The following is a 23646-nucleotide window of genomic DNA, read 5'->3' as shown; positions in this document are numbered from 1 at the left end:
CAGCAGAACATTCTAGAAAGAGAAAGCAATATGGGCAGAGGTCAATAAGCAGTCTAGTTTAGTTACAACAAGAGCCGTAACAGAGAGCAGCAGAAGACAAGAATGGAAAGAGAGTTTGGGGCTTTGAACACTTTCTTTTAGTAAGGAATGGGAAGCCACTGAAGGTTTTGAGCAGGCATATAGTAACATGATTGGAACTGTGCTATGGAACAATTAATCTCTCTGTAGTGGGTTGAGATAGTTTGGAGGAAGGAGAGAGTGGCGTGGGGAGACTAGTGTAGAATTTCCTAGACAAACAAAAATGAGGATCTGGGTTAGGGTGGTGACGATGGGAATGGAGCCACAGGATGAAGTCTCAGAGATATTGCAGAGGTGGAATTGACAGGATTTGGCAAATTATGGATGATGGCAAGAAACCGAAGTCAAAGACAAGAGATTTCATGTCTGCGTGAGGGCATGAGTTCATACCATTAACTGAATAAGGAAAAAAAACAGGTTTGGGGGGAAAGGTGGTAAGTTAGGTTTGGGAACCTGTCCACAGCAACAGTTCCTGTGCTGGATAATTGCTATTCTGTAAACAGTGGCTGTCGTCACCAGCAGTGGAAGGTACCAGAGGGTGAGTGCTTGTGCTTCTATCTCCAGAGCTCTGAGAACGGCTGACATTCCAGAGTTGAGAGGAGAGCTGGCCGTCTGCATGCACTTATTTATAGGGTTGTATTCAGCAAACCCTAGTCAACCTCCTCTACCTGCCAGGCACTGTGGCAAACACTGGAGATACAAAAGTGAATTAGACCTAGTCCCTAGTCTCAAGGACTCTCTTAGCAACAGCCATGTTTGTGACTGATTATAATACTGAGCAGTTTATTTGCTAGAAAATGCTTTACAGATTCTTTGCTTACATCACCCAGGTTTTCTTTCTATTCATTTGTTGCATTACAAAGCCTCACTCCTACTTGTATGTGTTAATTTTTCTACATTCGTTTTTGAATTTTATATTCCAGGATTTTAGTGTCACCTATGGCCACTGTCCGGAAATCACAGTGTACACGAGCTGCTGCTACTTTCCCAGTGCAGCACAACTCCCTTCCTTGTGGGCAGAAAATAAAAAATCTCTTCTTAGCATGTTGGTGGAGGTGAGCCTTTCCCTTTTTAAGTAGAAGCAAGCTCCCAGGAATATGTTCAATGAAAATCTTCATCAAAACATGTTCTTAATTTTTTACTAAAAATTTTATTATTTATTTTAAAAATATGTATGGAAAGAGTTTTGTTGAATTTATATCACCTAGGTCAGTGCCGTGACTTCACATATCTGGAATCTGCTGTAATTTAGATAATTTAACCCTGTGTGATGTCGCACATTTTTTTCATTTGAATCTCATGCATTAGTTACTTTGAGCGAGTATACTGTGCTGGAAAGTAAATCATTCAAGATATCAGAAGATTTGTGTTCCGACACTTTAGGCTTTGACTGTTACCAGAGTTCTTTTTTCACATATTTCATCTTTATGCTCTGAAGCAGTTTATGAGTAGCAAATGAGGTCAGAAGCAGTTGGGGAAGGACCAACAAGCCAGGTTTATGGGGGTTTTTGCTGTTGCTTTGTTCATTTGTTTATTGTTTTTTATCATGCCTCAGGCTGTTGCCTCTGGAAATATCTGGAAACACAAATTTATATGTTGAATATTTTTTCAGGTCCACAAGGGAGTTCATGGTTTTGTTAAAGATAAGACTGGAAAACCAATTTCTAAAGCAGTCATTGTACTCAATGAAGGAATAAAGGTACACACAAAAGAAGGGGGCTATTTCCATGTACTGTTAGCCCCAGGCGTCCATAATATCAACGCCATCGCTGATGGGTATCAGCAACAACATTCACAGGTGAGAAACTCAAACTAAGTAGTATCATGTAAATTCTTATTCTTAATAGTACTTCTATTTTTCTTTGCAACTCTTGTAAGGAATAAAGAAACAACGTATAACCAACGCTTGCTTATGATATCTTGTTATCTTTCTAGGCTTTGGCAACACAAGGGAAATTTTTATAGCATTTTGTATACTTGTGATGACAATGACTCATCTCCTTGGTTTGGTATAAAGGCCTTAGGAATATTCCAAGGATACAATATACCTTAAGGGAACTTTTTTTGTAATTCTTGCACTTTATCCCTCTAGGTCTTTGTGCATCATGATGCAGCTAGTTCTGTGGTAATAGTCTTTGACACAGATAACCGGATATTTGGTTTGCCAAGGGAGCTTGTGGTAACTGTATCAGGTAAAGAAATTTAAATTTTTAGTAGTTGAAGTTAAAACCGGTTCTGACATTTCATCTTGAGAGTGGATTGCCTCCCAATCACCTGAAGCTAATCACTTTTCTTCTAATACCTCCTTATCTAAACATTTTTTTGGATTTTTCTGGAACACTGTTCTCCCATATGTTCTCATGGCTTGCTCTTTCACGTGTTCAGGTCTATACGCAAATGTCACCTCCAGAGAGACACCTTCCCTGATCACCGTAGCTAAGACAGCACCCCTGTCACTCTCTCTACCCCACTTTTTTTTATTATAGGACTTATCACCATTTGACATTATATTATATATTTAGTCATTTACTTGTCTATATTCGATCTTTCCCACTAAAACATAAAAGCCTCAGAGAGAACAGGGAGTTTATCTACATCTCCTGCACCTAGAACCATGGCTGGCACATAGTGGGTCTTAATGAAGAGTTATTGACTGAATGAATGATTTGCTTTATATTAAGATCATAAGTCCCTTGGACTTTGACTTGTATTCTGTTTTTTCAAGATCATAGAAGGAAGAGGAGCACCTGAGTGGCTCAGTTGGTTGAGCATCCGACTCTTGATTTCAGCTCAGATCATGATCCCGGGGTCATGGGATCGAGCCCTGCATCAGGGTCTGTGCTGAGTATGGAGCCTGCTTAAAATTCTCTCTGTCTCTCCCTTTGCCCCTCTCCCCAACTTGTGCTCTCTCTCTAAAATACAATACAGTACATCGTGGATCCTGTTTTCTCCAGGACTAATATGTGCCATAGCTTGAATTACTGAAAGGTTAAAAAGTTAAAAAAAACTATAGTACAATAATAAATACTCTGTATTGTATCCTTTTGATATAGAGAACCTTGGCTCATTTCTAAGTGCAATTTGGACTTGACACAAAATAACCAAGTTTTATTACAGGGTGTGTGGCAGAGAGAGTCTTAGTTAATAGAGAATGGTATATTGGAAATATGGTCAAATCATAGATACTAGTGTGGAATATTTAAAGTAAACAGTTATTAGCTTGAACCAGATAAAGTGTGAATAACTTAGTGGTTAGACGGACATGGGAGCTCTGAGTCAGCAATGGTTTAAATCTAGCTTTGCCACCCATTTACTGTCATGAACTTAATTTTTTTTATGATTTTGTTATTATTTCTGTTACTAAGGCTCTTATTTTGATAACTTATGTACAAATATTTTAAATAAATGGGGGTTTGGGATGAGATAAAATTTGTTGGAAAGCAGAAGTCACTGATTGATATAGAGCCAGTTGTAGAGCAATAGTTTGGCTTCATTGTGGTTACTATATATATATGCACATACCTACACATACATGCACATGGAAAGCTGTGGAAAAATATTCATGAGCGTTATTAAAAATCATCTCTGGTAGGGGCGCCTGGGTGGCGCAGTCGGTTAAGCGTCCGACTTCAGCCAGGTCACGATCTCGCGGTCCGTGAGTTCAAGCCCCGCGTCAGGCTCTGGGCTGATGGCTCAGAGCCTGGAGCCTGTTTCCGATTCTGTGTCTCCCTCTCTCTCTGCCCCTCCCCCGTTCATGCTCTGTCTCTCTCTGTCCCAAAAATAAATAAACGTTGAAAAAAAAAAAATTAAAAAAAAAATCATCTCTGGTTAATGGAGATGTGATGTGGAGTTTTGGCTTGGGGTTTTGGTATTTTTACTTACCTGTATTTTTTCTCTTTTTTCTTTTTTTAAAAATTTTTGTAATGTTTTTGCTTTTTGAGAGACGGAGAGAGACAGAGCGTGAGTGGGGGAGGGGCAGAGAGAGAGAGGGAGTCACAGAATCCAAAGGAGACTCCGGGCTCTGTGCTGACAGCTCAGAGCCCGATGCAGGGCTCAAACCCACAAACTGTGAGATCATGACCTGAGCCAAAGTCGGACGCTTAACTGACTGAGCCACCCAGGCACCCCGTTTATCTGTATTTTTCTACATGTACTGCCTGTGTAATAATAAACGGTTATTTTTGAGTGCATGAAATAAAAATAAAAGAAGTAAAGGGCATATTATGAAAAGCATCACTGTAAGCAGCTTATTCATATCCTTAAAGTGGAACACCACTCAAGTGGCAATTTTGTTTGATAGGTGCCACCATGTCAGCGTTGATCCTAACAGCTTGCATTATTTGGTGCATCTGCTCAATCAAGTCTAACAGACATAAGGATGGCTTTCATCGGCTCAGGCAGCATCATGATGAGTATGAAGATGAAATTCGCATGATGTCAACAGGCTCCAAGAAGTCCCTCTTAAGCCACGAGTTCCAGGATGAAACAGACACCGAAGAGGAAACCTTATATTCTAGCAAACATTGAAACAGACCTCGCACATCTCCCAGCATAAGTACCCAGCAAAATTACAGTTCCTTTTGGGAGACACTGCATTCAGAAGAGAGACTCTCTTGCTTCTTCAAAGAGCTTTGGGAAGTTAACTTGCTAAATTTGTATTCTCTGTGAATTTGGCTGGCGGTTTTGAACTTCCCCTCCTTTAAGTACTGTTACCTTAAAAAAAAAAAAAAATCTGCTTTCTATTTATGCAGCAGAGATGGGACAGCCACTTTGTTTTTCTTTTTAATTTAAGATGAGCTGTTTGGAGCTTACGTTATAACTGCATAAAGCCACTTGGATCTTATATTTTGCACATCAGGTGTTTACTAGTGGCTTTAGCTTTTTTATTTTAAATGGCCAAAAGAATCCAGAAACATTTAGGCAGGGACAGCAGTCAGAATCTGACATAAAGCTTTAAAAACTCAAGGTTTCTCAACCTACTGAGAAGTACTTTTCTCTAGTTACTAAGCAGCTGGAGTTTCTCTTATTATTCAGGTTTAATGGAGGCTGAATTGATTTTTAAATATATAACATTAGGAAATGAATACATGGGCTTCCGCATTTGGCTTTCTACTTGTTCCAAGGTTAGATCAGAACTGGTGGGCAGTGCTCTAAGCAGGACTTCACTACCTCTCTTATAAGGTTTGGCAAAGTTCTAATACCCCCATTTTACGGGAGAACTTGTTGACTTTGTTGTAAAAGATCTAAATGTCCATTTGAATAGAACTGAGAGGGAGATCTACCAAAAGCTAAAACTCGTGCGGCATATCTTTTAACTTGGTAAAATCCCACAGGTGCTGCTGCTTTTTATCTGTGAAGCACTAGATTATTCTAGGAATGCCTAATTCTTTAATATTTCCTAAATTTGAAACTTTTTCTGTGTTGTACACTTATGGCTTTCAGATGACCCGGCAATGTACAAGATCTGAATTCTACTGAAAATATCTGGAAGTGTGGAAGAGACCTACTTGCACGTCCTTAACCTACATTTGAACACAAAATAACTACAGTTCATGCTCCAGTTCAAGCCTACGGATATCCTACTGTTACTGAAATAGCTTGGCCAGTCTTATCCATATAGGTCTCTGCAAGTGATTGGGTTCTTTGTCCTAATGTTTCATTTGGCAGTCTCTTTTTGATCAACCAATTTTGTTAAAAGTTCAATTGAAAGCATTTAAATATGGCTCCCTCCATTAAAAGAAAATGTAAACTGTGGATTGCCGTGTGCTATAACACTGTGGTGAGAAAGTATCATCTTCACTGCCACTCAGGTTATTGCAAAGACCTGAAAGATTTGCATTTTATTGTGTCTGTCATATCACGCTATTCAATGGAATTGATGCTTTTTTTAAGTATGAGTCTTACCAATGATCTAATGGTTTAATACCTTTGAATGTTTTTAGTGGCCAACTTGCTGCTGAGTTTGTACTAAATCAGGGGATCAAAAAACTTGCTCTCATCTTTTCAAATTGTATTCTGTATCCATTAATGTATCAGTCATCCCAAAGCCTTCCTCTGGAGTGGTTTACCACCCATGTAGGTCATTCCACGTTTTGTGAGGAATGCACCCGAAGTGGCTTTATAAAAAGAGATTTGGCTAAGCAGGAATAATGAGGTCATGATATTTGTTAGTATCTGCGATAAATTTGGGTGGTTCAAGGTTAAGCCATTCTGGTATTAATCCTATCATTAACAACTCTAAATTTTGAGCCCTTGCCACCCCATTCTCACCTGACCACATACACAGAACAGCTAATGCTTCATGAAATATATGTGATTTAACTTCTTCTAATAATACTTTACATTTTCTTTAAGGGGATGATGTGGTGGCATTGCTCTTTTGAGCTTTACTTTTAAGAGCGCAAAGTCAGAAAACCAACAAGGGCCTATGAGTGGCTGGCCCTGGTTGGGACATTGCAGGTGGAAATGAAACGAAGTTGATATGACAGCCTTTACTTTTTTAGCATTGGTCTTCAGTAGAGGGTGCCTTTTAAATTCATTTCTCTTTTGAGTTAAACATATCTTTAACTGTACATCACAGTGGCTGGAGTCCATGCCTTTTAAGCATGTCTAAAAATTTTTTAGAAATGAACATACAAATAGTTCTTTTAGTAATTTTTCCTGAAAGTAAAACCAAATTCTGCTATAAATCTTGAATCTTTAATGAATTTCTAAATAATGCATTGCTCTGGAAAATAAGACCTTCTCAGCCTGTGTTACCTATGAACATGAATGTATAGGATCATGACTACTAAGATTGTGTTCTCAGCCCTGCTTTGTTTTTTATTTGTGGATCTAATCTTAGACCACATTAACTGCTTAAGGCATTGAAGCCATAGGGGATAGGGAATGCATTTCTTCAGTGTTTCTCCTAGAGACTTTCCACTTCCCTGGAGTCATGGAGGCAAGTAAGTATCACAGTATTAAGGAATTTGCCCAAATCTGAGTTGTGCCTTTCTTTCCTCACAAGGCATGTTTTTTGTCCTGGTGATCAGTTTGTAAGCCTTCTTCCCTCCCAGCTCCTTAATAAAGGCAAAGTGATTGAGTAGGTAATGTTCAAAGTGTCTGCCTGTGTAAATGTACTTGTTAATGTACGGTTAATGCAGTTCCATAAGATGAACTCAAGTTAATTTCAGAAGGAGAGACCTTTTGGTTTTGCTGTATTTCACTGAACACTTGCATAGTGTTTGGGATTCCATCCAGTTGAGGAATGCTTGCAATTTTCATTGGAGGGAATTTGCTTTGGGACTTTGTCATCCTCCAGAAAGGAAACATAATGTATATTCGGCCCAGTATGATTGATTGGTTAATCTTTGGTAACTTTCACCTGGACGGCATTTGCTGAATTAATGAATATTGAACTTAAAACTAATTATGAGTTGACAAATAAATAAAAGGTAGTCGTATGCCTCAGCTTATTGTGTTTCTGAGCTAATACCAGGTTACTCAGTAACCATGACTTGCTCCCCTATATCCATTTATTCTCAATAGTAAATAGTTTTCTCGTCTTGTTGCCAGAAATGCACTTGTGCTAGGTTTTGTCCCTGCTGTATTAAAAGCTTCTTGGCTATGAATGCTGTAATGGTGCCCTGCCTTATGGTTCTCTGATAGAATTGTTTTTAACAATAGCAACTTTATTGTTACTACAAAAAATTCGACCGTGGTTGATGTGCAGTGATTTTCTATCTAGAAACTTTTTGGTAGCTCTTTGAGTTTCTGATTTGTTTTAACTAAAGCAGATTCTTTGGGGGTGGTTAGGGCCCTTGATTAATGTCAGCTAAACTTGGATTTACGGTTCATGAAGAAATATCTCCCAACACCCATTTCTCCAATTTTTAGCATTGATTAATTAATATTCCATTTGATTTTCAGAATATTGTCCTAGTTGATTTTGATTAGAGAGAACATATTATGAAATTGAAAATAGGCTACCATCTTAAGGCAATTGGATATAAATTATGCAAATACGTATGATTATGACTTTTATAAATGGTGTAACATGAGTGCACTAGCTACACTCCATGCTGGCCATGCTGCAGATTTTCGGGAGGTATGACATAATGGTATTTTTTTTATGCTCAGAGTAAAAATCAACTTTTCGCCTCTTTGTTTTTCCAGAGTGACATTCCCAGGCTCCAGAACAATTCTATAGCTATTCATATGAGGTGCCCAACACTCATTCATCTCAAGTGCTTCAGTCTTGGTTTATCTCATGCACTGTGCCTTCAAAATGAAATTTTTAAAAGGGACTTTAAATGAAGTTGAATAGTAGTTTTAAAAAAGTCAATCTGTGTAATTTATGTGAAATCTAATTGTAATGAGGTCCTTTCTGTTTTTTATATGTAAACAGATCTACTAATCCTGTATAAAGGTTATTTTATGATGTTTGTCTTTCTTTGTGTTTTGTCTCATAATCTTTTTTCAAAGGCAACAGACCAAAAAAAATTACTGTCCCAATTTGAAAGCTGTGTATTTAGTTTCTCTACCTGTGCTAAGGGGAAAAAATAGTACCAGGCTAGGAATACAGAGTGTTACCTGTAGAATGTTTTTGTCTTCACAAATTGACTTGAAAGAAAGCTGTTTCCGAAATAATCCCATCTTATAGTAGCCACAGTTCTCCTTTCTGTTTGTGGCTCAGCTAGATTGCTATATGTCCAATCATTTCACAACAAACACCACAAAGCTGGCCACTGAAAAGTTTATGTATGCATTTCAAACTTGTTTGTTAAAAATTTTATCCTTTTTCCAAATAAGCCACATTCTATAATGTGTCCTGCCACCTTAGGCACAGTGGTGATGAATTCACTGTCCCCTTTAAATTTAGCAATGATTTGTTGATACTGCTGGTCTAATAGGAATAGGGAAAGCAAAGTTGTATAAAAATATGGGCTCTACTGACAAGGAACTCCTAGTCCAGACCAGAGAAATAGAAATGAAAATATGCTTTACTTCCACAGTGATTGGTTCCTCTAAAAAAGAAAATCTCTGTGGCAGGGGAAGTATAACATGGAGATTCGAACGTGGACTTTGGAGCTGGACTGATCTGTGATTGACTCTTTGCTCTACCACTTGCTCCCTACATGACCTTGCATTGTACAAGTTTCTCCACATTCTCTAAGTCTTAATATCTCTGCCTGTTAAGGAGTAATACCTGATAGGATTGTATTGACGTAATATTTAACTCAGAATTGAATGCCCATGGTAACCAGCATCATTTTTCTTCATTTGTCTGATCTTTTGAAAGAAAGGTGTTTTATCAAATATATGAACAGAGATCTGTTTACAGGTGGTCATTTTAACTTAGAAGAAATCCCTACACATGAATACTAAAAAACAAAACAAAAAAAAAGAGCTATGAAATTTTCCATTATGTAGTTCCATAGATTGTCTATAGCATGGCAGTAAAGTTTTAAAAATTATGCCAAATGCTTCAGATTTGTTTTTAAATGAAATTAGATTGTATTTATGCCTATTCAGTGAAAAGAGCCTTACTTAACCTACTACAGGAAATCTGAATAGTGATAATGGTTCTTTTCCCCTCAGTGTTTGAAATGTTTTCCTGAATTTTTGTCAGGAGTTTTCTCATAACTGATCAAGAACCTTTTGGTTTCTACCATAAATGGTAATCTATCAGTGATGTTTCATTTTTCAGGTTTCTAGAAGCTAATTGTCCTCAGCAATTAAGCATGATGCTCAGTGCTAAATGAGCACTCAGTTATGAATAAATGCCGTTGTGTTAGGCCTTCACCTCTAATTCTCACTTGCAGCTAGAACACCAACTGATTGTACGCTGTTTATTGCAAACCTCAGATACATGTATCATTAATTATTACCCACACTTAAAAGCAATGAAATCAGCATACAAAGCCCAATTTTAACTTCACAATATTACAGTTTCCACCTACATTCATCAGGAGAATGTTAAAAACAAGCATGTTATTTCTTTTGCACTTTGTCTGGAGTCCGATGGAATCCTATTCCCTATTAACTGCATAGACAAATGTACACAAGGCAAGCAAGGAGCAGAAAGTTGTTCAAGTTTAGAGGCCAGGCTGGACAAGACTGAATACAGAAGGGTGAGAAGATTGAAAGTGTGGTAACTGGAAGTGGGAGTATATCGAGATGATTACCTCCATGTCAGCAAAGACAATTTATGGATTCAGTTAGAAGCAATAGGAAAAGGTTGTGTTGCAATCAAAATGTAAGTGGAAAATAGTAGCCGATGGAGAAATTTAAGATGGAACATGTAGAAAGAGATTGCAGCTTAAGTAGAAATTGTTATAACATGGATTATATTCTGTGACTGTCATCGAGATTGACCAAAAGCAAAGGGGTCATGGGGAAAGATCTAGATTGCTAGATCTGAACCACTACTATTTTTGAGTTTTTGAAGTTATTCCAATGTATATAATTATTATTGTCTATTAGGTATTATTCCAGTAGGGTTGTTTAAGATCAAACAGGCTTTTTTTTCAAGAGTTTGAAAGATGTGAGGTGCCCATAATAATTGATCCTAAAGATAGAGAATGGGATAGGTGGAGAGTGGGCTGATTATGGTAATGGGTGAATTGGACAAGTCGTGGATTTTTTAGAAAATAATTTTAGAATAGTTTTAGGTTTACAGAAGAGTTGCAAAGATAATGTAGAATTGACTACTGGGTTTTTACTTGGAAGATGTGGATGTCCAGAGGGCAACAGGGGAAGGGTTGTATATATAGTCTTGTATTCAGCAGAACTTGAATGGAACAAAGGGACTGATCACAGCAAATAAGGTGTCTAGAATCTAGCCAGGCGGGCACAGCCTGCGTGGTCCTGGCATCACGCCATGTGGTACTACCTCTAGGTAACTGAGTTAAACTCAGTTCTTCTCTAGAGGAAGGCATTTCCATCCTAGATTTGGAGGAGACCTCTTGATTTTTCAAGGGCAATGACCAAACACGGGCAAAGGTAACCAAGCACGTAGGGAAATAAGACACCTCCAGTAAGAAAGCAGAAAAAGTTCTATGCTGGTTTCAGATGCTGACATCTGAAAACACTGTAAAACAAATATACTTACTATTTTCAAAGAATAAAAGATAAGCCTGAGACTATAACAGGAAACTATAATAAAACTTCCAGAAGTGAAAGTACAGAAGTTAAAATGCACAGTTATAATGGCAGATTGGACACAGAGAAGCATGAACTTGAAAATAGATCCATAGAAACTCTCTCTTATGCAGCACAGAGACAAAAAGGTAGAAAATATGAAAGACAGGGTCAAAGTGTGGACTGAACATAAGACTAATACATGTTTGATCATCAGTGTTCTAGAAGAAAAGGGGAGAAAGAATAGAATAGAACATAAGCTATTTTGGTACAATGATGCAGAATTTTCCAAAATTGATAAATGGCATCTGTAGATTTAAGGCACTCAATCTAAGCAAGAAAAGGTAAGCACCCACAACTAGGCACCTGAGTGAAGCCGCTAAGCACCAAAGACAAAGAGAAGAAGTGGTCAGAGAGAAAAGTTAACTTCAAAAAATAAGCAGTTAGACTAAAAGATTAGAGACTCACTCCCAACAGTGGAAACCAGAGTACAGTAAAATTAAACTTTGAAGGTGCTGGGTAAAACACTAAATAGCCTCCAACATAGAATTCTATATTGAGCAAGTCATTCAAGAATAAAGGTGAACGACCAGGTAGCTGAAGACATGGGTGAAGCCCAAGCTACCTGTCTTCCAGTATTTCATTGCAAAGTAATGCAAAAAACAGGAAGGAAAAATTAAACCTACACTAGAGCCACACTCTCAGCACAACCTGAAGTCAGAATTTCGAAATGCCAAACTACCTGAATAAAATGAGAAAAATCATCAAATCTCGGCACGTACTTCCATATGCCTGCCCCAACACCACACCTGTGCAAGGCTTTGTGGAGAGAAGGCAGATGGAGATGAACAGCAAGAAAGAAAAGAAGGGCCTAATGTTAGTCTCAAACTACTGCCAGAAAGACCAAGTCCACCTTCAGTCTGAATGGTCTAAAAACATGTCCAAGTAGATCAGAGTACAAACTATAGAGAAGAGGCTTCAAAGTGAGCACAGTTCAAAGGGGGTAGGCATGATTTAAAGGGACAGCTTTGAAACACAGAGCTTCTGGTGAAGGAAAATTTGACAAGTGATGAGAAAGAAAAGAAGCAAAGAGGAATGTTTAAGAGTCCTGCAACTTACAACCTCTCCCTATCACCAAAATAAATCCATAAAAAAATCTAAAGTACCTGGATTTTGCTAGATTGATGGAAGAGACCTCAGCCATGAAGCATGAAAATACGAATGACAGATACGGATATTGACAAAGAAAAAACAAACTTGTCACCACTCGCAGATTTGATTATGCATGTGAAAAATACAAAATAATCTACAAGTAAATTAGAAATAATAAGAATTTAGTTCTACTTCCAGCTATAGATGAATTGGCTTGAAACAAAAAGACCTTCCCATCAGGAACAATTAGAAAATCTGGATTTAAAAACAAAACAAAACACTTGTTTGAAAGAGTGAAGAACTACTAAGGTAACAAGGACTTATGGGGTCAAGATCCTAGAGCAAAGGGAATTTAGAGGTGAACATGACAGTCAAGTCTCACCTTGAGGGATTTGTTGATTCATAACTGAATCTGAGTCATAACTAACTGAGAGTTACAGGTACGTAGTAGCAGAGAGGGCAGGCAAGAGGCTGAGAACTCAAACAGAAGCTGTAGCCAGTATCACTGGGTCGGAGGAAAATATGAATTCAGCACTTATCAAGGAAGCACTGGTCAACAGGCTTTCTGTTAGGACACTTGGGTGGCACATTAGAAGTAAGGGCAAATTAGAAACGGACCAATTTTTACAAACCCAGAATCCTACTTGGTAAAAGTCCCAGCCCATACTTGAGTAGGCTGGTGTACCACTACCTGAACTGCCTGTGTGAAGTGCAGTAAACTGTCTCTGGAAGAAGATATCATCTGGGGCCTCAAATGATTACTACAAATTTTAATTTAGAATATATAGCATCCAATTGAAAGTTATTTTTATTGTCAAAAGACACTATCAAAAGATGAAAGATCAAGAGAAAAAAATAGAAACAGTTCCATAGGAGTTACAGATTTTTCATTTATCAATCAGAAACTTAAAAATAATGGCAATGAATAAATGCAGAAAGAAAAGATGAATTTTAGCAAATAATTAAAATCTAGGGGCGCCTGGGTGGCGCAGTCGGTTAAGCGTCCGACTTCAGCCAGGTCACGATCTCGCGGTCGGTGAGTTCGAGCCCCACGTCAGGCTCTGGGCTGATGGCTCAGAGCCTGGAGCCTGTTTCCGATTCTGTGTCTCCCTCTCTCTCTGCCCCTCCCCCTTTCATGCTCTGTCTCTCTCTGTCCCAAAAATAAATAAACGTTGAAAAAAAAATTTTTTTTAAATCTATTAAAAATTAAATGGAAGTTTTTCGATTCTGGACAAAATGGAGTAGATGTATTTCTCTTCAATTCCTCCCACTAAGCACAGAAAGGGTGGAGAGACAGAGGCAAACCAGTTAGGGACCTCTGTACCCAAGAAACGACATGTGGTGAATTCCTTGGGTTTTCTTTCTGCCTCATATATCCCATAGTGGGTGTTGCATTATATATCCCATAATGGAGAAGCTGGCAATCCAGAGATGCCAAAGGGTGCAGACAGAAAAACCCCAAAAGAAAATGCATCTGTAGCCAAAGGACACCGGAAGGGGCAGCCTACGAAGGTGCCATAATTTTAGACAATAATTGCCCCGCTCCAGCCAAATGCTACCAAAAACAAACAAACAAACAAACAAACAAACAAACAAAAAACAAGGCCCATTTCTACCCCTTACAGCAATGGCTGAGCAGGAAGCCTAGACTCCACCCTCACCTGGCTGTAATAAAGCCAGGATGGGTGGGTAGTGTCAAAGAAGGCCCAGGTGGAGAGCCAGGACCTCCACACAGCACAGTGGTAATGAGGCCCCCGTCATGGTGTCACTGAGGGCCATCTGTGGAAGAGTAACAAGGCACCCCCACCCACCACCTGGGCTATCAACAGAGGCCAGGGGAGAGTCTGAACTTCTTTACTTCAACCTGGTAGTAACAAGGCAGTTCCCCACCACCCCCACCAGCACAATGTCAGAGGAGTTCTGCTTAAACAGAAGCTTTAAATAAGATTCAGGGTCTTAAAATATCAAGGATTACAACTTAAAAAGCATTAATTATACCAAGAACCTGAAGAATTTCAACTTGAATGAAAAAAAAGATAATCAACAGATGCGAATATCAAGATGACACAGATGTTGGAATTATCTGATAAGGACATAATAAAAATATTGTAATGAGCAATTATAAATAAACTTAGAACAAATGATAAAAAGAGTCTCAGCAAAGAAATAGAAGGTTTGTCTAGGTGCCTCAGTTGGTTAAGCATCTGACTCTTGATTTCAGCCCAGGTCATGATCCCAGGGTCATGAAATTGACCCATACGTCAAGCTCCATGCTGAGCGTGGAGCCTGCTTAAGCTTCTATCTCTCTCCCTCTCTTTCTGCTCCTCTACCTAGCTTGCATGTTCTCTCTCTCTCTCTAAAGTTTTTTTTTTTTTAAGAAAAAAAGGAAATAGAATATATGAGGAACCAAATGGAAATTTTAGTTCTGAAAAATACAAAAAATGAAATGAAACATTCAGCGAATGGGCTCACTATCAGAATGGAGGGAAGAGAGGAAAGATACGCTTGTCAGTGAACTTGAAGACAGAACATGGAAATTACCCAATATAAAAAACAGAAAACAGAAAGAAATTAGTAGAGCCTCAGGTATAGGTAGGACACTAAGAAAAGATCTAGCATTCATCTCATCAGAGTCCCAGAGGAAGAGGAGAAACAGTATGGGGAAGAAAAAGTAGTAGAAGAAACAATGGCTGAAAATTTCCCAACTTTGCCAACTGACATGAACCTAGGATTCAAGAAGCTGAGCAAATCCCAAAGAGGATAAAACCAAAGAAAACCACCTTAAGATGCATTGTAATTGCCTTTCTGAAAACAAAAGAAAAATTTTGAAAGCAGTGATAGGGAAAAGACACATTAGCTATAGTGGAAAAACCATTCAAAGAACAGCCAGTTTCTCATCAGGAACGTGGAAGCCAGAAGAAATTGGCACATTTTTCAAGTGCCAAAGGAAAAAAAAATTATGAACCTTAACTTCTATATCTGGCAACAATATCTTTCAGGAATGAAGGGGAAATCAAGATGTTATCAGATGAAGAAAAACAAGTAGAATTTGTCTCCAGCTGACCTACTCTTTAAAAAAAATGGCTAAATGCCATTTTACAAAGCCATAATCATCAAGACAGTATGATATTGACACAAAAACAGACCATACACCAGTGGAATACAATAGAGAACCCAGAAATGGACCCACAAATATATGGCCAACTAATCTTTGACAAAGCAGGAAAGAGTATCCACAGGAAAAAAAGACAGTCTCTTTAGCAAATGGTGCTGGGAAAACTAGACAGCAACATGCAGAAGAATGAAACTGGACCCCTTTCTTACACCATACACAAAAATAAATTCAAAATGGCTGAAAGACCTAAATGTGAGACAGGAAACCATCAAAATCCTACAGGAGAAACAGGCAGCAACCTCTTTTATCTCAGTCACAGCAACTTCTTACTTGACATGTCTCCAAAGGCAAGGGAAATAAAAGCAAAAATGAGCTATTGGGACCTCATCAAGATAAAAGTTTCTGCACTGCAAAGGAAACAATCAACAAAACTAAAAGGCAACTGACAGGGCTTGCTCCAGCAGCACATATACTAAAATTGGAAGGATACAGAGAAGATTAGCACAGCCCCTGTGCAAGGATGACACGCAAATTCGTGAAGCTTCCATATTTTTATGTGGATCTTGAGAAACTCAACAGCAGACCATAGGGGAATGGAAGGGAAAAAATAATTACAAACAGAAAGGGAGGAGGGAAAACCATAAGAGACTCTTAAATACAGAGAACAAACTGAGGGTAGATGGGGAGGTGGGGGAGAGGGAAAATGGGTGCTGGTCATTGAGGAGGGCACTTGTTGGGATGAGCATTGGGTGTTACACGTAAGCGATGAACCATGGGGATCTACCCCAAAAACCAAGAACACACTTTACACACTGTTATGTTAGCCAATTTGACAATAAATTTTATTTTTAAAATAAATAAAAAAATTTTTTTTATAAAAAAAGGCAACTGACCGAATGGGAGAAGATATTTGCAAATGACATATTGGATAAAGGGTTAATCCAAAATCTATAAAGAACTTACCAAACTCAACACCTGAAAAACAAATAATCCAATGAAGAAATGGGCAAAAGACATGAATAGACACTTTTTCAAATAGGACATCCAGATGGCAGACACATGAAAAGACGCTCGACATCACTCATCATCAGGGAAATAAATGCAAATCAAAAACACATTGAGTTACTACCTCACACTAGTCAGAGTGGCTAAAATGAACAACTCAGGAAACAACAGATGTTGGTGAGGATGTGGAGAAAGGTGAACCCTCCTGCACTGTTGGTGGAAATGCAAACTTATGCTGCCACTCTGGAAAACAGTGTGGAGGTTCCTCAAACAATTAAAAATGGAATTACCCTACAACCCAGCAATTGCACTACTAGGAATTTATCCAAAGGATACAGGAATGCTGATTAGAAGGGGCACAGGCACCCCGATGTTTATAGCAGTGCTATCAACAATAGCCAAATTATGGAAAGAGCCTAAATGTCTCTTAACTGATGAGTGGATAAAGAAGATGTGGTGGAATACTACTCGGCAATGAAAAAGAATGAAATCTTGCCATTTGCAACAACGTGGATGGAACTAGAGGGCATTATGCTAAACAAATAAGTCAGAGAAAGATATATGATTTCAATCACATGTGGAATTTGAGAAACTTAACAGATGACCATAGGGGAAGGGAATGAAAAATAAGATAAAAACAGAGAGGGAGGCAAACCATAAGAGACTCTTAAATACAGAGAACAAACTGAGGGTTGATGGGGTAGGAGTGGAGGGAAATGGGTGATGGGCATTGAGGAGGGCACTTGTTGGGATGAGCACTGGGTGTTGTATGTAAGTGATGAATCACAGGAATCTACTCCTGAGGCCAAGATTACACTGTATGTTAACTAACTTGAGAAAATACATACATACATACATACATACAGCACACTTACTCAAGAAAACGACTAAATGAAATTCTTGAAACAGAAATGAAATGATAAAAATGATAAAAGAAGGAAACTTGGAAGTCAGGAATGAAGAAAGAAAAATGGAAAGAGTAAAATAAGTGTAAATACAGTCATCTCTCCTCCTTTTGTATTCTATAAATTATGTTTGACAGTCAAAGCAAAAATGATAACATCTGGTGTGGTTCTCGATGAATGTAGAGGAAGTCTTAAAAACAGTCATAACTGGGAATGGGTAAACAGGTATCATTTAAACACCTTTACTGGAGGTAACTTGTACATTTCACTAGAACTGGTAAAATGTGGACACAGGTTGACTGTGATAATTTACGTATCTAGAAAGGGTGGCTTTGGAAGGCTGATTTTGACAGGTTGAGGGTGAAGGATAAGGTACATAAAAGCAGCATACACTTTCTAGATTTGGCAGCTGAAAAAGAAAGAAGGCTGGGACTTGAACTGCTGTAGACAGGAGAACAGGCGGCCAGTGGAGAAGAGCACTTATGTCAGAGTGGAACAACTAGGCAGAGAGAGGATGGAAGGGTTGGCCTTGGGAAGAAAAGAGCCTCTGGCTCTGAGAAGGGAAGAGGTTGGCTGAAGACACCTATTGAGAAAAGGTGAGGAAAACAGGGAATTACGTCTAATGATGACTTTCTTCTCAGCCAAGCAGGCCCCTGCTGAGAGAGAGGATAAGCCGAATCGAAGGCGATGATACAGGTTAGGTGTTCCGCCCGAGGGTATGAGCTCCAGGACAGACATTCAGGTAGTGTCAGGGAGTAAAACTCGTTTTCAGTCCCACTGCTCAAAAGCTGTGAAATGATAATTGACCGCCAGGTGGCGGTGTCTGTGGAAGCTCACGTATCCCATCGGCCCTGGCGCCGGGGCGGAAGAAGGTGTGGAGCTAATTCTCTGATTCGCATCGCCTCTACTCTCCTATCCCGACTGACGTTGGATAACAAAGATGGCTGCAGGAACCAGCAATTATTGGGAAGGTAAGGGCGAGCGTTACTGTGTGGGTCTCGCCGAGAGGCAGAAGGGCTGGGTGAGGACGGGTCTTGGGGGAGGTGGCAGAGAAAAGAGCCTGACCTCCGGAGTGGCCGAGCCGACGAGTGAGGCTTGTCTAGTGGGAGCCCCGGGCCTGGGGGCTGAGGAGACCGAACGGTCTGGGGCAAGGGGTTACCTGAGAGGCTTCGGGACCTGGAGCAGGGGCTGGGCGGAGAGAGCTGAGCGCGGATTCAGAAGAAGAAGGTCCTGAGCCGCTGGAGGAGAACTGGGTTGAGAGGCTAAGCGAACTTGGGCGAAGGGGCTTGGGGCACGAACTCTGAGAGGAGACGAGTTTTGAGCGAGAATATCCCAAGCCCAGAGGCAGGAAGAGTCAGCGTTTTAAGAGTTGAGGTCACTGTTGGACAATTGAGTAGGATAAGGGAAAGAAGGAACTTGTCAGTCCGGTCCATCGGGGGAAGTTGTATGAACGAAGTGTCTCCTACTGGGTCCCCTTGGCAGCTTCAGGCTGCGACTTCGAGGATTGGGTGTCGAGTCGCGTTTGAAGGCAGAGGAAATAACTTTACCCTCTGCTGTGGAGATGAGTTTGTTATAAAGAGAAAGTTGAGAGAACCCCTGTGAATTGCAAAGATTGCATTTGCTATATTTCTGCCAAAAAACCGTCTTGAGATTTGACAAGTACCTTTATTTACTGAAAATATGTTCTGATAAAGCGGGCTCATGTAAAACTCACTCCCGGACCATGGCAACCAAGGATGAGTGAAGGCTCATCTTTTTCTTTCAGTTGCCTCTTTGCTTTATTACAACAGAAACTACTCTCTGAATCCTTTTTCTCTTTTAACCTATTTCCTGTTGCTACCCTCTGAAGTCTCTTGGAAACTACAAGTAACAGTATTGTCACTATCAGCCACTCGGTCTAAGAGCTTAATTCTAAGTTCATCCATACTTGCCTGTCATATTTTCTTTTCTTTCTTTTTAATTTTTTTTAATGTTTATTTGTTTTAGAGAGAAAGAGAGAGACAGAGCACGAGCAGGGGAGGGCAGAGGGAGACACAGAATCCCAAGCAGGCTCCAGGCTCTCAACTGTCAGCAGAGAGCCTGATGCAGGGCTGGAACTCATGAACCACAAGATCATGACCTGAGCTAAAGTCAGAGGCTTAACCAGCTGAGCCACCCAGGCACCCCTTGCCTGTTATATTTTCAAAATACTTTTATTTGATGTTTTCTACTAGAGAAGACAGTTACTAGTTACAGAGAAGCGTGGTTTAAAACGTGTATTTAAATGCCTATTTGAAATGTGTGTACTGGGCGCCTGGGTGGCACAGTCGGTTAAGCGTCCGACTTCAGCCAGGTCACGATCTCGCGGTCCGGGAGTTCGAGCCCCGCGTCAGGCTCTGGGCTGATGGCTGGGAGCCTGGAGCCTGCTTCTGATTCTGTGTCTCCCTCTCTCTCTGCCCCTCCCCCGTTCATGCTCTGTCTCTCTCTGTCCCAAAAATAAATAAACGTTGAAATGTGTGTACTAGGTAGAAAATATTTTTAACTTATGTACAAGTGGCTATTGTTATCTTTAATACTAGTCATTAGGCTATAGTGGGGTTTTTTTTAAACATTTTTATTTATTTTTGAGAGACAGAGAGACAGAGCATGAGTGGGGGAGGGGCAGAGAGAGAGAGGGAGACACAGAATCCAAAGCAGGCTCCAGGCTCTGGACTATTAGCACAGAGCCCAACGCGGGGCTCGAACCCACAAACTACGAGATCATGACTTGAGCCAAGTCAGCCGCTTACCGACTGAGCCACCCAGGCGCCCCAGGCTATAGTTTTTTGAAGCTCCATTCTATAATCATTATAGCAGCTTATTATTGACAACCTACTCTGTGCCCGGTGCTTTAAGCACATGATTATTCATGCATAGAAAAACCCTGAAGGTAAGGAGTTTAAAAAACAAAAAGCTGAGGTTCATAGGTTAAGTAGATTTTCACTGAATCTCAGAGCCAGTTCTCAGAATCTCAGAACATTAGGCTTAGCTAAGATTCTAAGACTGTATTATACTGCTTCCTACTTCTGGTTGTTGATAAACATGTTGAAGTAATATTTTGTATTCCTTATTCATGAAAGATGAATCCTTACGATGTTCCTTTCTACGTTTCAGCCCTTTTATTTTGACCTCCACTTTACGATGAATGAGAGTACTCACATCTGGAAGTAGCTTTCCAGACTGTGGCTCCTCTCCCTCAACCACTAGGCCAAACTACTATACCAGTGTTTCGGTTTGCTTCTGTTCTTTTGAAGCTTAGGCTCTTATTTTGTCATACTTATATTTGACCTTGTTGATCTCATATTGTTTGTTGTTAATTTAAGCCCCTCTAAGTTTCTTTCAGTAAACTTATTGAAAGACCATTTTTTAATCCTTTGTTAATGATTATTTTTTTCTTAAGCCTCAGTTACTAAGTCATTCTAAGAATTTCATAAGCTTTGGAATATAAAGAGATAGGAAAGTCTCTGTCAAAAACAGTGATGGTTTTTCTCTTTTATAAAGTTAGTTGGTAAGTTGGTGTAATGTTGGTCATAAACCGTACTCGGTTTCTTTATGATTTGTGTTCTCTTCTGTTTCCCGCCAAATTACAAAATTTTAGTCATTGTTACAGAAATAATCCAGGGATGTTAGAACATTTGTTGTCTAGCTGTCTTTGGAATACCGGTGAAACTTTTCACCTCTCCCTGTTTCTCCCCTTCTTGACCCATCTGAAGTTTAAATGAGAGACAATTTGCTTTTCTGGGTAAATCTTTGGTTTTCTTTTTTAACATTCTTTATGGGAGAAACTGCCTCAATTTATGATTATTTTCATAGTTTGTCTCTTCAGAATAGCTGTGTGATTTTTACGTCTGCTGATGGGCTCTGTGTTTAATTATTTGCTTTCATGATTTTGTTAAAGATCTCAGGAAACAGGCTCGACAGCTGGAAAATGAACTTGACCTGAAACTAGTTTCCTTCAGTAAACTGTGTACAAGTTACAGTCACAGCAGTACTCGAGATGGAAGACGCGACAGGTATAGGTACTACCAGATTCTGTCTCTTATGCCTTAAACCATATAATTTCTTGAAAGCATTAAAAAATAAACTAAAATATATAATGCTGTAACTTGGTCTATTGGTGAGTTTTTGATATTTTTTTGTTATTGTTTATATTTTAGTGGTTTATAAAAATTCTTAATCCTTGAGACTAGCATTCATTTGGGATCCTTAAGTAAAGGTCATAAGGATGTCAGGAGGAAAATGCTAAGGCTTAGGAATGAGTTTGCATCAGAGATAAGTTTCTAGTTCAGCCAGTGTAAGGAAATGTGGTTGATTTTCCCACGTTGTCTGTCTGTCTGTCTTTCATTTATTTTTGAGAGAGAGAGAGACAGAGCATGAGCAGGGGAGGGGCAGAAAGAGAGGGAGACACAGAATCTGAAGCAGGCTCCGGGCTATCAGCACAGAGCCCGATGCGGGGCTTGAACTCAGGAGCTGTGAGATCATGACCTGAGCCAAAGTTGGATGCTCAAACAACTAAGCCACCCAGGTCCCCCCCCCCCCCCCCTTTTTTTTTTAAGCTTACTTATTTATTTTGAGAGAGAGACAGCATAAGTGGGGGAGGTGCAGAGAGACAGGGAGTGAGAGAGAATCTCAAGCAGGCTCTGCGTGGTCAGCACAGGGCCCGACGCAGGGCTTGAACTCATGAAACCATGAGATCATGGTTTCGGCTGTGCCAAAATCAAGAGTCGGACGCTTAACCAACTGAGCCACCCAGACGCCTCTGCCCACGTTGTATTTCTTATATCTTCTGATTGCTAAATGGATCTGAGAAACTACCCAAATGTAAAGTATACATACTGCTATTCTGGTGTTTTAGAATGAATCTAATGCATTGTGTATCCTCACTATTAATCATCCAAGCTATTTTAAATTTGGGGGTTTTTTTTGAGAAGCTTGCATACTACTGTATTGAACATATGGAAGATGTATTTTTATCTTTGAATCTTATGCTCACTTAGGCCATCCCCCTGTTTAAAAAACTGTTAGGAAATATTCACAACACTTAGGAAGGTATGAAGAATAATGGATCCTCATGTGCCTGTTTCCCACTTGAAGAAATAATCATTACCAATTCAGTTGAAGTCCCTGTTATCATCCCATTTTCTACTTCTTCATAATCTACACATTATGTTTGTGTTCCTAAAAAATTTATAGTATCTTACTAGTTATTTTGCAGCTCGTGTTTCTGTTTAACATTATCTTTGTGTTTAAGCTATGGATGCATTTAACTGTGGTATATTTATTTGCTACATGTAGTATCATATTGTGATAGTGTAATTGTGTATTATAATCTGTAGATGGACATTGTTTCTAATTTTTGCTAATTAATAATTTTAAGGGCTGACACAGTGTTCATCATGTATCACGTACTGTTTTAAGAGCTTTATATGAAGTCTGGTAGAACATCTTTACCTATAAAAATGTTTCTGTATATCTGGCAGTGGAATTGCTAGTAGTAGAGCTGTTAGTTGTTATCCGCTCTTTATTTCCCATACTTTTCTGAGGATTGGCAGTGGGGTGGGATTATCCTCAGCTACTAATAATAAAACGATAAAACAATAAATAAAACAATAAATAAAACAATAAATAAAACAATAAATAAATAAATAAATAAATAAATAAATAAATAAATAAATAAAAACAAAAAGTATCTGGATTTGAGCCCAGATCTTTGTATCTTCAGAGCCTATGCCCTAAACTTTTCTATGCACATTCCAACAAAAGACTCATTTCAACACTACAGCCAAAGTATTGCTTCTTTTTAATAAGGGCACATTATTAAAGAATTAAAGATAGCAGGGCCAACATATTGATTCTGGGACCTAAAAGTAAGCTGTTGGTATATCACATAGCTTTGATTGCATTACATTGCTTTGGACTTGACTTAGCAAGTAAAGAAAATGAGTGATGTTCTTTTGTACGAGTAAACTTAAACTTATTTTACCACAGCATTTTTCCTGAATTTAAGTCTCCCATATATACTATGCCAGTGAGTATACAGTTTTAAAACTATGAATTGTTAAGAGATACAGTTACATAATGATTTTTCTATATATTCTGTGCTTCATGAACTTAATACTTTTACAACTCCTTTAAAGGGAAAACTATCTTGAAAACATTTCCTCAGAAATTCTACACCAAATTGGGACTGACTTTGTAGGTTCTTATAGCCTAACTCTCCTTTCAATAAGAAACGTAAGGGCAGGGAGG

The 23646-nt window shown here is 39.1% G+C and overlaps 2 protein-coding genes and 1 non-coding gene across 9 annotated transcripts in view; all 3 read left to right on the top strand.

The window, feature by feature from the left end:
* Positions 1-8500, top strand: part of CPD (carboxypeptidase D) — an 82357-nt gene extending 73857 nt beyond the window's left edge. For 2 of the 3 annotated variants that reach the window (XM_045045377.1, XM_011289068.4), the window contains 4 exons: positions 1002-1133; positions 1691-1876; positions 2171-2270; positions 4379-8500. In XM_045045377.1, the coding sequence (XP_044901312.1) occupies positions 1002-1133; positions 1691-1876; positions 2171-2270; positions 4379-4605 (645 nt within the window). In that variant the 3' untranslated portion in view covers positions 4606-8500. The remainder of the gene's footprint in view (positions 1-1001; positions 1134-1690; positions 1877-2170; positions 2271-4378) is intronic. The other variant, XR_002148963.3, reaches the window with a different exon arrangement.
* A 7421-nt stretch (positions 8501-15921) lies between these two features.
* LOC111557962 lies at positions 15922-16024 on the top strand. The gene has a single exon (XR_002738360.2). It is a non-coding gene; the product is annotated as a U6 spliceosomal RNA (small nuclear RNA).
* A 2182-nt stretch (positions 16025-18206) lies between these two features.
* The window catches only part of GOSR1 (golgi SNAP receptor complex member 1), a 64218-nt gene continuing 58778 nt past the window's right edge, over positions 18207-23646 (top strand). For 3 of the 5 annotated variants that reach the window (XM_045044225.1, XM_045044224.1, XM_045044226.1), the window contains exons 1-2: positions 18207-18350; positions 21296-21416. In XM_045044225.1, coding sequence (XP_044900160.1) covers positions 18320-18350; positions 21296-21416 — 152 coding nt within the window. In that variant the 5' untranslated portion in view covers positions 18207-18319. The remainder of the gene's footprint in view (positions 18351-21295; positions 21417-23646) is intronic. The other 2 variants (XM_006940002.3, XM_003996454.4) reach the window with 2 other exon arrangements.

This window comes from Felis catus, chromosome E1 (genome assembly GCF_018350175.1).
Source record: "Felis catus isolate Fca126 chromosome E1, F.catus_Fca126_mat1.0, whole genome shotgun sequence".
In the NCBI taxonomy this organism is placed as follows: domain Eukaryota; kingdom Metazoa; phylum Chordata; class Mammalia; order Carnivora; family Felidae; genus Felis; species Felis catus.
The sequence above is the reverse complement of the archived record's forward strand: the minus strand, read 5'-3'. Positions and strand labels throughout refer to the sequence as shown.